This window comes from Ahaetulla prasina, chromosome 5, assembly GCF_028640845.1.
Source record: "Ahaetulla prasina isolate Xishuangbanna chromosome 5, ASM2864084v1, whole genome shotgun sequence".
Classification (NCBI taxonomy): Eukaryota; Metazoa; Chordata; class Lepidosauria; order Squamata; family Colubridae; genus Ahaetulla; species Ahaetulla prasina.
In genome coordinates, this window is record NC_080543.1 from 138219694 (window position 1) to 138235325 (window position 15632).

Here is a 15632-nt window from a genome sequence, read left to right on the forward strand (position 1 = left end):
TCCGTCCTTATGGAGCAGAGAAAGGAGAGACCAGGCGCAGCAGCAGAGGTTGCAGAGGGAATTAAATGCAGATTCCCTCCCCCTCAATTGCTAACCTTTCGAGGTCTCCAGAGGTATTTCCCTCTCCAACAGTTAAAAGCACCAGCATCGCCTGGCTGCTTCTTTTTCAAAGCTACTGATTCTTGGCTCAGAGAATTGGGAGAAAATGCTCCATCCTGCCTATTCTGCGAAGGGTCCAATTTCACTAGCAAGTCTTCGGGGTGAACGGGGCTCCCCTCCCCTCTCCTGGTGCTTTTTCTCCCTTTGGCTCCGATTTCCAACTGGGGGCTCCTTGCTTATTTTACGGCCCCCTGTCCTCTACCATCTTCCGGATGGGACTTTGCCTTCTGCCGCTGCCGCCTCAGGTGGAGCTAAAAGCGAAGCGCTGTTGCTTTTCGGCTGCCCAGCGAAAGGGAAGAGGGTGTGCAATCCGCTCCTGCGCTTGCCCGCTCAAGAACACAGGAACGCCGGTCCGGAAGGGACCTCGGAGGTCCTCTAGTCCGACCCCCTTGCTCACGGCAGAAGCCTGACACTATCCCATTTCAAGTAAACTGTGCGGTCTAATTTTTTGAAAACTTCCAATGATGGAGCGCCCGCAACTTCTGGTGGCAAGCAGTTCCACTGGTTAATGGTTCTCACCGTCAGGAAGTTCCTCCTTAGTTCCAGGTCGCTTCTCTCCTGGATGAGTTTCCTCCCGTTTGCTTCCCGTCCCGCCTTCAGGGGCTGCTTTGGGTAACAAAATTCTTGGTCTCCCCCCGCCCCTCCCCAGCCGTGTTTGATCTTGGGGCGTCAATCTATTTTGAGAGATTGAAAGCGCCTCTCAGGGGGATGGCAGCAATGGGAACATTGAACCTGGTTTGCCCGTGGCTTCTATTGGAACGCATCCAGACGTGTCCCCGCAACCCGAGGGAGTCTCACTTCTGACAAGCCCGGGCAGAGACCCGGGAATGACGTCACTGCACCACCGCCCTCCTAGCTCCGCCCTTTTCCTCTCAGGCCTCCCATTGGTCAGCGCTCCGTGACGCCACCGAGGCGAGGCTCCTCCCCTTGGCCTGACAAGCGCGCCTGCGCAGAAGGCAGCCAGCGTTTCCGCGTCGTCTCCGACGGTGGGCGAGCAGCCCGGAGCTGCGTCCCGGGGCCGCCATGCAGAGCTCGGGCGCAGGTGCGAGGAGTCTCCCCATGCCTTGCCTCCGGAGGTTGGGGGGCTTGGGAGGCTCCATCCCGGGAGGTCTTGAAACAAAAAGTCTGGATAGGCAATTAGTCCGGAATGAGACGGGGAGGGGGTTGGACTAGATGACCTCCGAGATCCCTCTCCTCTTCTGTTGTCCTGGTGACGCTGCTCTTCTGTGATTGTGTTCTTCTCTTTGTTTTTCTGTTCTCCTCCTCTTCTTTTCTGTTGTTCTGTTGTTTGTTACTCTGTTACTCTGTTTTTCCGGTTCTTCTGTTATCCTGCTTGTTACTCTGTTTCTTTCAAACCCCCCCCCCCCGCTCTTCTTCTGTTCGTTGCTCTCTCATTCTCTTTTTCTGCCCTTCTCTTACTCGGCCTCCCGGGAGGGACCCTGTTCAGCACCTGGACAGGGCAGGCCGGCCTCCCTCCCTCCCTCCCTCCCTCCCTCTCGGCCCACCGGCCCTTCCACTCCCCCTGGCCGGACTGCACAAGGGCTCCTTTTTTGCCCCGAGCTTCTGCCCCCTGGATCCACGGGGGGCACCCAGCTGCTTCAAGCCTGCTTTTGAGCGGGTGGGGCTGGAGAGAAGGCACCCTCCAGATTGTTTTAAAGCCAGGATGGTTTTGCTCCCCCAGGGATGGACCAGCAGCTGGCTCAGCTTGTGGAAGACTTGACCACCTCTGGGGAACCACAGCTGGACCCAAAGAAGATGAAAGCCCTCAAGAACATCTGCAGGTAGATATTTGTGGCTCAGGGCTCAATGGTGGGGTCCTTGGTGCTCTCTGAGCTGGGCGGTTTTCTCGCAGACCTTGCATGACCCAGCTAGGTAACATCATCAGTGCTAGAAGGAGGCTCCTGCTTGTAGTCCCTTCACCCTTTTTTTGAACTATTACTATCCAGCAGACGGTACAGATTAATAAAAACAAGGACAAATAGGCTAAAAAACAGCTTCTATCCCAGGGCAGCAACTATATTGAATTCTACTGTGTGGTGCAATATTAATGCAACATCAGAGGTTTTCAATTCAATTGTATAGAATATGAAGGATGTGTGTAAATAGAGCTGCATAATTTGGGTGAAGCATAATCCCAGATATGTTGATTTGGGAGAAATCTTAATTGATTTAAGTAGAGTTGTTTTGAGTTTACATGTGTGTAGCTGGATTGGGTGGACTAATCTTGTTTGATCTAAAATAATTAACCACAGTCAGGTCTGGTTAGTATGTAGATGGGAGACTATCAGAAAAGATGGCAGATGAACACCAAAAGAATTCCGGAAGAAGAATCTGCAACTTTAAATTGTGTGGACTTCAAGTCCCAAAATTCCCTGTGCTGGCTGAGGAATTCTGGGACTTGAAGTTCACACAGCTTAAAGTTGTTGAAATTGAGAAACATTCCTGTAGAGCACATGCATTGAAATGCTGGCCCAGTTTGAAGTTTGTACTGTATCATATGTGCCAAAGATGGGAGCCTTAAAGATTTTGACAAATAAAAAGATTTTAATTAGTGCATGGAGAGAAAGAGTTATAAAATTCTAATTTTTTTGCACACAGAGGTGTCTACAAGCGAGGGTCAAAAAATCAAGAGAGTGGCTACGTAGCTGCAGTGGAAGTACCACTTTCTTTTGCTACTCCTTGTGCGACAGTCCTGTTGCCACCTCTGTGGCTCAGACTGCTAATGCAGCCTGTTATTAACAGCAGCTGCTTGCAATTACTGCAGGCTCGAGTCCCACCAGGCCCAAGGTTGACTCAGCCTTCCATCCTTTATAAGGTAGGTAAAATGAGGACCCAGATTGTTGTGGGGGGCAATAAGTTGACTTTGTATATAATATACAAATAGGATGAAGACTATTGCTTGACATAGTGTAAGCTGCCCTGAGTCTTCGGAGAAAGGCGGGATATAAATGCAAAAAAAAAAAATGTAGGTAGTCCTCGTTTAGTGACCATTTGAAGTTACAGTGGCACTAAAAAAATGAACTCTGACCATTTTTCACAGTTACGACCATTATAGAATGCCCATGTTCACGTGATTAAAATTCAGACGCCTGACAACTGGTTCATATTTATGACGGTTGCAGTGTCCCGGGGTCACGTGATCCCCTTTTGCGACCTTCTGACAAGCAAAGTCAGTGGGGGAGCCAGATTCACTTAACAACCATGTGACTAATTGAACGACGGCAGTGATCGACTTAACAAACGTGACAAGAAAGGGTGTAAATTGGGGCAAAGCTCACTTCACAAGGGTCTCACTTAGCAACATAACTTTTGGGCTCAATTGCGGTCGTACATCGAGGACTGCCTGCGTTGTATTTCTCCAATCAGTCCGTATCACAGAATGACATGCTTATCCGGCCACTGGCCTTCCTACAGGGGTTCTGACGAGCACATCAACCATGTTTACCACCTGCTGATGTCCCAGTTAAACCAAGATCACGCCGAGATCCGTCTTTCAGCCTTTCAGGTCGTGGATCAGCTCTTCACTCGCTCGCACCTCTTCCGAACGCTGCTTATTTCCAACTTCCAAGAATTCTTGGAGCTGACGGTAGAGACCGACTACGATCAGCCTCTCCCCCCGCCCACTGACGTAGCCCAGAAGCTTAAAAAAGCCGCCATTAAATCTGTACAAGAATGGCATGAAAAGTACGGGGAAGCCTACAAGAAGCTTTCCTTGGGATATTTCTTCTTAAAACAGAACAAGAAGGTACTTGGATGCTTGCAGTTGATGGTTTGAGGCTTCAGGGCAGAGATTTCCAACCTGGGCCACTTTAAGATGTGGGGACGTCAACTCCCAGAATTCCCCAGCCAGCAAAGCAAAGCAAAGCTGGCAGAGGAATTCTGGGAGTTGAAGTCCCCGCATCTTAATGTTGCCCAGGTTGAAGAACACTGCTCTTAAGATGTTAGGAAACTAATAATGATTACTTTTTTAAAAAAAACGATTCTGACTTTGCCTGCAAGGAAATAAGACTTTGGTTTTGAATAAAAAGTCAGCCTTAGAATTTATGATCCCATTTTTGCAAGCTGACAAGTCTTAGTAAAACACATCTTAAAACACTTAAAACGCTTAAAACACATCTATTTATTTGTGCAGGACTGGAGTAGATTTTAAATTTTATATTGGTTTTAATGGGTTTTATTATTTATATGGTTTTTTTAAAAAAAATTGGGCCACATAGAATAAGCTTTTTAACTGTTATTTTATTCTGTATTTATATGTATTTTTATTTGCCTGTGAACCGCCCTGAGTCCCTAGGGAGATAGGGCGGTATATAAATATGATAAATAAATAAATAAATAAATAAAATAAAATAAATAAATGCTTACATTTAATTAAGAGTGTGTGCATTGAGAAATTAACTCTTTAAGCTGCATTGAATTTACCCTATTTTCTCCCTGCCTGAACCTTTTTCTCTATGTTGAAATGGAAAAGGTTGTCATTTTTTAAACAGAATAATAATTAAGGAAAGGTATGTCTCCAAATCCTGCACAGCTTTTTCTGCTATATAAAGACTTATATAATTTTTTATAATGGTTAGTCCCACCGGCAGCCAGATGTTCATACTGATTTGGCATTTTTGTCTACCTATTAAATCCTTGCCAAGGACCAGGGAGAGGCAGATGATAGGGTTTGATAGTGTTAAAGGTATGGTGGCGAGGATGTAAGCCGTTCTGAATAAAGCTGCCTTTTGCAATTGACTGATGGTGATTTTGTCAATGCCGGTGGTGTCCAAGTGATAATTCCAGATGTTTTGGGATTACATCCAAGGTGCTTATTACTACCAGTGCTATCTTTGCTTTCTTTTGCCTTAATATTTTAGTTTTGTGCACTGCCCAGAGTCCACTGGAGTTGGCAGCCAATAAGATTAAATAAATAAAATGTTTAGATGAATTTATCCCTTTTTGTGCAACTTCTATAAACTCCTGGAGAACAGCTTTCATGCATTCTCTGATAGGTGGGAGAGACTGAAAAAAATACAAGGAAATAATCTTTAGTGACGGATGTACAGCACCAAAGAAAATGCTACACATCAGTCAACAGTTTTCACCAGCAATATTAACATTTTATAAATAACCAATATGGAACTGAATCCAGATTTTATCGTGCTTAGAATGTGCCTCTTGTATTAAATGGGACTAATTTTCTCCTGTTCCTTTTTAGGTAGATTTTCAAGATGTGCATGCCAGAACATTAGCAGAAAGAAAAAGAGATGAAGAAAGGCAAAAACGATTGGATAATATTTACAAGGATAAAGCCCAAAAAGTGGAAAAGGAAATGAAAGGTGAGAGATGGGTGGTTTATTTTCCCCCATTATATTTCTGAGTGGCACTGCCAGATTCTTCCCTGGTACTGGTAGGTTTTATCCATAGGAAGGAGTGCTTCCACAGGACGGTTGCTGTAAATGATGATTTGTTCATAGATCGGGAGTCAGTAAGGATCTTTGTTAGGCAGCTTGGGAAAAATAAAATTATCACAGTGAAAGGTAAGAATATTGAGCTGATGAAGGTCTAAAAACTTTCTAAGCTGGTGCCAATTTGTCTCTCTATCCCATCCACCAAGCCTCTTGGTCAAAAGTTACATACGTTTTAAAATTCCCACCATACTGTCAAACTATCTAGAAAGGCAGTAGTACCATCCTTATTCCCTAACTCCTTACCTTCTTCTGACTATAACTTTGTTGCTTGTATCTTACGATTTATAGTGTTTACTTGGTATCCTAGTATGATTTATGTGGATTGCTTAATTAGCATCCTATGACTATCACTAAAAGTTTTTTCTAAAGTTTTATGATGACGACTATGATAATGATCTATCACTATTGTTGTATGTACACTGAGAGCTTATGCACCGGAGACAAATTCCTTGTGTGTCTAATCACACTTGGCCAATAAAGAATTCTAATTCTAAAAGAGAGTAGCAATAGTTTTATTTTGTGCATCCCTATTAGTAAGCACTGGATGAATTGGTGGATGGATAGATGATTGATAGATAGATGTTTTTCACACGATTGTTGCAGCATCCCCAGGGTCACGTGATCAAAATTCAGCCGTTTGGCAACTGACTCGTATTTATGACGGTCACAGCAGTGTCTCAGGGCCCCTTTTGCGACCTCCTGACGAGCAAAGTCAATGGGTTCGATTAACTTTGTGAACCTGAATCCAGGTTCACTTAGCAATCATGCTACCGACTTGACAATTGCAATGATTCACTTAACAACTGAGGGGGAAAAAAGGTCGTAAAACGGGGCAGAACTCACTTAACAAATGTCTCGCTCAGCAACAGAAATTTGGGGCTCAATTGTCATAAGTCGAGGGCTACCTGTACACCGAATTAATTGCTGAGTTTGCATTGGTGAGCGAATCCTTTTGAAGAGATGAATGGGTCTCTTTTAGTATCCATGTGCCCTAAATGTCCTGAATTTACTTGGCAGATACATCTCCAGAAATCCAGTCTGTGCTGACCGAGCTGGAGAGTTGTTTTCAACTGCTGGTTCCAGATCCTTTGGCCTTCACCGTGGATGAGGTTGAAACCACAGATCGGAGGAGAGGCGAAGGGGGCCAAACAGCCCCCTGTGCTTCGGAACAGGTTGCAAACCAGCAAGGAGCTTTCAGGGATCAGGATCAACAGCCCTGTTGTAGCAAGGACCTCCCTGCTGTTTCTCCAGGGCCAAAAACTGATCGGCGAGATTCCGATGGAGAAATGGAGAAGGCCCACGGTCGAGAAGATCCCTTAAAGCCCGAATCGGCTTCTCTCGGCGTTATGGGGGATGAGGATCCCGCAATGTTTCTTCGCAGCCACGGGCTCGGCTCTTACAAATACACCCTCAGTCTTGAAGTATCTTCAGGTATTAAACCTATTTCATCCAGAAGTTGCTTCTTGCTCACGGGTGGCATCGAATATCGTCATTTTCGCCACAATAGAACAACCCGCACGAGTCGTAAGTTGCCAAACACTCACCGGGAACATTATTTCCAAGGATAATGTTGAACCATTATTCTTGAAAATAATGAAACTGAGGAGAGAAGCAATAAATTAAAACAAGGAGAGGATCAACCTAGAACTAAACAGAAACTTCTCTACGGTGAGAACAATTAACCAGTGGAACAACTTGCCTCTAGAAGTTGTAAATGCTCCAACACTGGAGGGTTTTTAAGAAGAGATCGGACAACTATTTGTCTGAAATAGTATAGGGCTTTCCTGCCTGAGCAGGGGGTTGGACTAGAAGATCTCCAGGGTTCCTTATTATTATTATTATTTATTTATTTATTTATTATTCAAATTTCTATACCGCCCTATCTCCCGAAGGACTCAGGGCGGTTTACAGCCTTATAAAACACAAAGTATAAAATAAATACATGTTAAAACAACATTTAAGAAACTTATTCCATTAGGCCAAATTTAAAACTATAGTTAAAAAATACAAAACCCCATTTAAAATTAATTTTAAAATTAAACCCTAGGCCAGCCCTGCACAAATAAATAGATGTGTCTTAAGCTCGTGGCGGAAGGTTCGAAGATCAGGAAGTTGACGTAATCCTGGGGGGAGCTCGTTCCAGAGGGTGGGGCCCCCCACAGAGAAGGCCCTTCCCCTGGGTGTCGCCAGTCGGCACTGCCTGGCGGACGGCACCCTAAGGAGTCCCTCTTTGTGAGAGCGTACGGGTCGGTGGGAGGTAGTCGGTGGCAGCAGGCGGTCCCGTAAATAACCCGGCCCTATGCCATGGAGCGCTTTAAAGATGGTAACTAAAACCTTGAAGCGCACCCGAAAGGCCACAGGTGGCCAGTGCAGTCTGCGCAGGAGAGGTGTCACGTGGGAGCCACGAGGGGCTCCCTCTATTACCCGCGCAACTGCGTTCTGAACCAACTGAAGCCTCCGGATGCTCTTCAAGGGGAGCCCCAACTCTCTTACTGTTACTGTTTTTTACTAAATGTATCAGTGCTGTCTGTGTTTCTTTCTGGGTGTGTACATTGTGTATATACAGTATATGTACATTGTACATATGTATGTATCTATACTGTATATATACAGTATATGTACATTGTACATATGTATGTATCTATACTGTATATATACACAGAGAAAGAAATGCACAAGAATTCTGAGAGAAATTTGATCGGTTGACTTCCTTTGTTCCTGCTAGATGTGAAACTGAGCGAGAATGAAGACAATGCAGCCATCATAAATAATCTTTCGGATAGTTTTAAACTCATAACGAATAAATATTTGCCATTGGTGCAGTCTTGGATTCAGGTAAGCCTTTTTTATTAACTTAAGAATGAAGTTGGATCGCTTTCGTTCTGTAATTATAGTGGTGCTAAGATCTTGGGAACCAAAACAGCTAAGACGAGACTTTCGTGGTCTAGTCTAACAAAGAGAAGGCTCGGGGGTGATATGATAGCAGTCTTCCAATATTTGTGGGGTCAAGAGGGGGGTCTACCTATTTTTCAAAGTGCCTGAAGGCAAGACAAGAAACAATGAATGGAAACTAACCAAGGAGAGAAGCAACCTGGAATTAAGGAGAAATCGTGTTAGATTTTTAGCTCCTTATTTTTCTCTGCCTTCTCTTTGTCAATTTGAAATAAACAGATGAGCTGGCAGTAGTTAAGTATTGCAAATTGCTATTATTTTTCCTTGCAGTATATGAAATGCATAGGTCATCTTAGATACACTAACTAATTTGTAATTTGTAGTTATTCACCAGGGCTGGGATAAGTGACGATCGCCTGAGACAAGCCATTGACTTTAAAAATAGATTGGAGACGGCTTTGGAGAAGACTAAAAAAATGAACATTGATTTTAAAGAGAAGAAAAAGCGGGTGAGTTTAACCTGATATTTCTAATGAACATTAGGGTATCCCGAAAATGAAGTAACTGTATTTTCTTAATAGGCTATTTATTAATTCTTGTCAATAAAGGACAATATTTCTAGCTCAGGATTGAAAACAACCAAAGGACCCCTTATTAATTCTTGGCTGGCTGAGGAATTCTGGGAGTTGAAATCCACATCTCTTAACAAATGTTGAGGTTGACCAACAGTGCTTTAATTGTCAATTCTCCAGCTTTGTTGCCTTTGTAACATCCAAAGAGAAGTATATTCTTTCCGGTTACACAAGCAGGTTTAAATGCATTCCCCATTATAACGCACGTTTTATTTTATTCTCTTTTATGACAATATTTACCGCAGCTTGACTTGACTACAGACCAGGTGGTACATCTTAAATAGCTCATGACGTCCTCACATTCTCTAGTTTGCTAATGTACCGTAATTTTATTTGTTCTCTTGGTTGTCTGGGGCTTTTTTCAGCTTGTCACATTGACTGGTCATTGACCGTCATAAACAGACAGTTTTCCTTTTACAGATTTTATTCTTGGAACTATGTTGGGTATTTTTACGTGTCATAAAATGAGCTCGTTGCTTGCAATAATTAGCTACCTATGAAGCCTTTTTCCATATCGTTTGCTTTGGATTATTAATGTTCCATGTTAAAAATTACATTTTAAAAACCCCTTTTGTTTATAAACAAGCCAAGGATGTGCTTTCTTGCTCAGTGGTTGCAGGAAAGTCATTTGGGTTTCCAATTTCACACTTATCTGCCAAGCTGTCGGTCGGCCTTTCTTGAACAAGGTGGGTGATGGAGTCAACAAAGCTCGGATTAAAATGGAAGGCCTTGTTCATACAGTTGTGCGTGTATGAGCATAGACACTCAACCTCCCTTCTCGGTGTACAATATTGCAAAGTGTAAAGCCTTAAATGCATACAGGGAATCTACCATGACACCATTAAACCATGGGTGTCTGAACTATACTAAAGGGTTTCTTGCTTGAGCAGGGGTTGGACTAGAAGACCTCCAAGGTCCCCTCCAACTCTGTTATTCTGTTATTCTATTAATTAACAAGTAGAACGGCTTCCCTCCAGACGTTATTGGTGCTCCATCACTGGAGGTTTTCAAGAAGAGACTGGACAGCCACTTGTCTGGAATGGTGCAGGGTCTCCTGCTTGAGCAGAGGGATGGACTAGAGGACCTCCAAGGTCCCTTCTAACTTTCTGATTCTGTTAAATGCCCACACCCGCACCAGAGCTCCCTTGCTAACTTCCCAGCCCCACTCCTTCGCAATCCTTCCAGGTCTTCACAACCTTGCAAAGGGCCCAAAAGGCTGGGGCTGTGTGTCGTGTCCCACTCCTCCTCTGACGGCCGGGTCTGGGAAGTCTGTATCAAGCGTGGCCACGAAGCCTCTGCAGCTTTGCCAAATTCCTGTCAGAGTTCTCAGGGCAGGCAGGAATCCAAGGTGTGACTTCAGCAATCCAATTTAGACTTTGCCTGACTCAAGGAATGCCAGAAAGCAGATCCTTTATATAGGCCATGGGGTATGGCTCCATGACTCAGCACTTATCCAGGCCTGCCCCTCCCTTCCTTTTGCTGACGTCGCCTCTCCATTCTCCGGAAGCGTGGATCCCTCCACCCTCCAGCTGCCGGCAATTCCAGCTCGTGACTGGCTTCACCCTCCCCAGGCTCACATGCTGTGTGGGAGGGGCCCAGCTGCTCCATTTGTCCAGGCATGGTGCCAGGGCTGGGGGCTGGAGGCATGCCAGGACATTCTTCTGTACTATCAGTGTCTGGCAGGAGATGAGAGGGGCCCGGCTGCAGGGGGGGGGGGGCGAGCGAGGCACAACACTGTGCTTGTTTTATTGGGCAGGCTGTTCCCCAGGGAACCTGCCATTTCAGAGAGCTCAGGCTTCCTGCCACCTGCCAGCTGGCACGGCTTTGTCAGCGGTGCCCAGATTATGCCCAGGCTGTCAAATCCTGCAGGGTGGCAAAGAAAAAGAAACCCACTGGGGAGAAACGACCTCCAAATAATCTGGCTCAGTGTCTACCTGTAGTCCTCCACTTACAACGGTTCATTTAGTGACCGTTCAAAGTTAGAACCGCACTGAAAAATGTGACATGACCATTTTCACAGTTATGGCCTTTGCAGCATCCCCGTGCGAGCAATATTCAGAGGTTCGGCCACTGATTCATACTTACGACCGTGGCTGCATCCCAAGGTCATCCAATGTTACATCAGCACTGGAAAAAGTTACGACCGTTGCAGCATCCCCAGGGTCCCGCGGTCAAATTTCAGATGCTTGGCTCGTACTTACGACGGTTGCAGCGTCCCGGGGTTACGCGATCCCCTTTTGCGACCTTCTGACAAGCAAAGTCCACGAGGGAGCCAGATCATCTTAACAACTGGGGTTACTAACTTTACCAGCTGCAGCGATTCACTTAACAACGGCGGCAAGAAAGGTCGTAAAATGGGGCAAAAGTCACTTAACGAATGTCTCACTTTAACAGCGGTGATTTTGGGCTCAGTTGTGGTCCTAAGTCAAGGACCACCTGGGAATCTTCAGAATTTAGAATTTGAACTTCACCTGGGAAGTTCAGAATGCGGCTGCGCGGGTGATAGAGGGAGCCCCTCGCGGCTCCCATGTGACAGGCTGCACTGGCTACCTGTGGCCTTCCGGGTGCGCTTCAAGGTGTTGGTGAACGTCTTCAAAGCGCTCCATGGCATAGGGCCGGGCTATTTACGGGACCGCTTGCTGCGACCGAATACCTCTCACCGACCCGTGCGCTCTCACAGAGAGGGACTCCTCAGGGTGCCGTCAGCTAGGCAGTGCCGACTGGCGACGCCCAGAGGAAGGGCCTTCTCTGTGGGGGCTCCCGCCCTCTGGAACGAACTTCCCCCAGGACTTCGTCAACTTCCTGACCTCCGAACCTTTCGCCGCGAGCTTAAAACTCATCTATTCATCTGCGCAGGACTGGACTAGATTTTAGATTTTAAATTTAAACTGGTTTTAATGGGTTTTATTATGTATACTGTTATTTTTAATTATTCGGCTATTTGGAATAAGTTTTTTAATGGATGTTTTATTTTGTATTTATATGTATTTTTTATCTGCCTGTAAACCGCCCTGAGTCCCTAGGGAGATAGGGCGGTATAAAAATACGAAAAATAAAATAAATAATAAAAATCTGTGATGCTATGCAGGAATGACGAAGCGCCACAGCCTAAACAACGATGGCAGTTCGGTAGATCTAAATTGCTGTCGTTAGGCGTCCCGTGGTGGCCATGTAATCATCATTTGTGACCCCTCACCAGCTCCCCATTGGTTTTGCTTGTCAGAAGCTGGCAGGAAAAGTCTCAAGTGGCGAATTGTGTGACCACAAGACAAAGCAACGATCACTCAATACAAGCTGGTCTCTTCGAGTGCCTGAATTGCAATCTCGTAATTCTCTTAATTCTGCGACAGCCGCAACTACGAGGATCTGTCATATGAGTCTCTCTTGTTCAGCCAGATGTAACTCTGAACAGCCACTAAGCGAGGGCTACCTGCCTCTTTGTTTCCCAGGTGAATATCTTTAAATTCAAATCTAGGAGCTTTTTTCAGTGGCCTTTAGGGGGCGCTGTTTTCTTTATGCTGGTTATTTCTCTGCTGACATCATTACAAAATATTTCTAAGTGAGATAATCTAAAATGACCAGAATTTGAAATGGGGGGAGGAAATCCTCTTTTCTAGACAGTTTCTAAATTTGCTATTGGCTAAACTTTTTTTCACGTATGTGTACATCTCATTTGGTTAAAAACACAATTTTCCCGTTAAGATCATCTATAACCAGTCATACTGTTATTTAAATATTGCAAACTAGCTATATTACGAGAAATAATATAAGGGGAATCTGTAGTTCTCTAAATTAAAACTAGCAAATCTCTCCCGAGTTTTCCAGTTAACATAAATTGAAAGCTTAAAATACTGACAAGCATAATAATAAAGTGGGAACGGGTCGTTTGGTTTTTATACTCACTGAGTTTTCAGATAAAGACAAAAAAACCTGCATTATTCTATTGTATGAACCATATTATATGAGATAGGCAGAAATTAACTTTTAAGGAATCCACGAAATTTTGTCCTCTTAGACTATAAACTTCATAACGTTAGAGAATACTTTTGTTTTAGATTCTAATATTTGAGATGGAAAAAAAAACAACCAAGCTGAATCCCTTGTGTTGTTTCTTGAGAGTTGAATATTTTGGAAAAGGGAGATTATCCTGAGCTAGAAATTATTTATTTGTTCGAAATCCGTTCACTAAAGCAAGCCATCACAACAGTCCTGAAAGGTGGCAATATAGTTTTTAGTTGTCAATGAAATCTACTTGTAACAAAATACAATAAGCAGCCTACGATGAAGCTGTAGGACTTTGTACTGAATTTGCAGAATTTGTGCTGAAGCAGAATTAAAGAGAATGCAAAAATGATCCTGGTTTGCAAGTAGCAGAAGGTTTGGCAGATCAACCTTAGAAAAGTGAAAAGATGCAGATATATCTTTATTTAACATAACATAACATAACAACAGAGTTGGAAGGGACCTTGGAGGCCTTCTAGTCCAACCCCCTGCCTAGGCAGGAAACCCTACACCATCTCAGTCAGATGGTTATCCAACATTTTCTTAAAAATTTCCAGTGTGGAACTTCTGAAGGCAAGTCGTTCCACTTATTAATTGTTCTAACTGTCAGGAAATTTCTCCTTAGTTCTAAGTTGCTTCTTTCTTTGATCAGTTTCCACCCATTGCTTCTTGTTCTACCCTCAGGTGCTTTGGAGAACAGCCCGACTCTCCCTTCTTTGTGGCAACCCCTGAGATATTGGAACACAGCTATCATGTCTCCCCTAGTCCTTCTTTTTGTTAAACTAGACATACCCAGTTCCTGCAACCGTTCTTCATATGTTTTATCCTCCAGTCCCCTAATCATCTTTGTTGCTCTTCTCTGCACTCTTTCTAGAGTCTCAACATCTTTTTTACATCGTGGCGACCAAAACTGGATGCAATATTCCAAGTGTGGCCTTACCAAGGCATTATAAAGTGGTACTAACACTTCACGTGATCTTGATTCTATCCCTCTGTTGATTCTATCCCTTTGCAGCCCAGAACTGTGTTGGCTTTTTTAACAGCTGCTGCACACTGCTGGCTCATATCTAAATGGTTGTCCACTAGGACTCCAAGATCCCTCTCACAGGTACTACTATTGAGCAAGGTACCACATATACGGTACTGGTGCATTTTGGTTTTTTGGCCTAAATGTAGAACCTTACTTTTTTCACTGTTGAATTTCATTTTGTTAGATAGCGCCCAATGTTCAAGTCTGTCAAGATCTTTCTGTAACTTGAGCCTATCTTCTGGAGTGTTGGCTATTCCTGCCAGCTTGGTGTCATCTGCAAATTTGATGAGTTCCCCATCTATCCCCTCGTCCAAGTCATTGATGAAGATGTTGAAGAGTACTGGGCCTAAAACAGAGCCTTGGGGTACTCCACTGCATACTTCCCTCCATGTGGATGTAGTTCCGTTGAGGACTACACGTTGAGTGCGGTTGGTCAGCCAGTTACGAATCCATCTGGTGGTGGTGCTGTCTAACCCACATTTTTCTACTTTATCTAGTACTAGGTTATGGTCTACTTTATCAAATGCTTTACTGAAGTCCAAGTAAATTATATCGACAGCATTCCTCTGGTCTACTAATTTTGTCATTTTGTCAAAGAATGCGATAAGATTAGTCTGGCATGATCTGTTTTTGACAAACCCATGTTGGCTTTTGGTTATTACTTTGTTTGCTTCTAGGTGTTCGGTGATTCGTTGCTTGATTATCTTTTCCAGAATCTTCCCCGGTATTGAGGTCTGACTAATAGGTCTGTAGTTTCCTGGATCTGTTTTTTTTTCTTTTTTGAAGATGGGAACTACTAATAAATGTTTATTTATTTAAACATTCAGCCAGTTTTTAATACCATTTTACATTTCAATTAAACATTTATCCTTAAATTTGTGACCATCTAGAGGGCAGCATCTGGTTGACTTTGAATTTTGGAAAGCAGATCAAAAGTTGGGGCTTTGGATATGGCGGTTTGAAGAGCATGTTACTTTACTTCAGTTAGTACCTGGAATTAATGGCCTCAACGCAGTTTCTTGGGTTGCAATTACGAAGGGCTTTAATTTTAGTGAAGGACTTGGAAAGGGCCACCTGCTGTTCCACTGCTTATGTAAGTCTCAAAGATTGTAGAGGAATCTCTCATCGATAGGAAACATGGACCCGTCTCTTTCGTGGCAAGATAGACGGGATGAAATGTGTTAGCTGCAAGAATAATTGAATGCCAGATGCAGGGTAAATGCATCTCTTTTACTTCGCTGCAAGAAAATGGGTTGCAGCCCAGCAATTCTCCAAATGCCTTTGTTCTTTCAGTTCGCGAAGAAAGTTCTTTTATTTGGACATGTGGTCAAAAATGCATTTTCAGAATTGATAGGTCACGCCAGTGTGCTACGTTTGGCAAACCTTGTATTTAACCTTTAAATTCAAGGCAAAAAAAAACAACAACCTTAATAAGTAGTACTCCAGAGTTATCAACCCATCCTT

General features: G+C 43.9%; 1 protein-coding gene across 2 annotated transcripts in view; it reads left to right on the forward strand.

Moving 5' to 3' along the window:
- Positions 1 to 1067: 1067 nt before the first annotated feature.
- Positions 1068 to 15632, forward strand: part of UVSSA (UV stimulated scaffold protein A) — a 53791-nt gene continuing 39226 nt past the window's right edge. The window contains exons 1-8 of one of the 2 annotated variants that reach the window (XM_058184975.1): positions 1182 to 1201; positions 1841 to 1940; positions 2758 to 2974; positions 3574 to 3904; positions 5360 to 5480; positions 6630 to 7043; positions 8338 to 8447; positions 8888 to 9013. In XM_058184975.1, coding sequence (XP_058040958.1) covers positions 3614 to 3904; positions 5360 to 5480; positions 6630 to 7043; positions 8338 to 8447; positions 8888 to 9013 — 1062 coding nt within the window. In that variant the 5' untranslated portion in view covers positions 1182 to 1201; positions 1841 to 1940; positions 2758 to 2974; positions 3574 to 3613. Of the gene's footprint in view, positions 1202 to 1840; positions 1941 to 2757; positions 2975 to 3573; positions 3905 to 5359; positions 5481 to 6629; positions 7044 to 8337; positions 8448 to 8887; positions 9014 to 15632 lie in introns of both variants that reach the window. The other variant, XM_058184974.1, reaches the window with a different exon arrangement.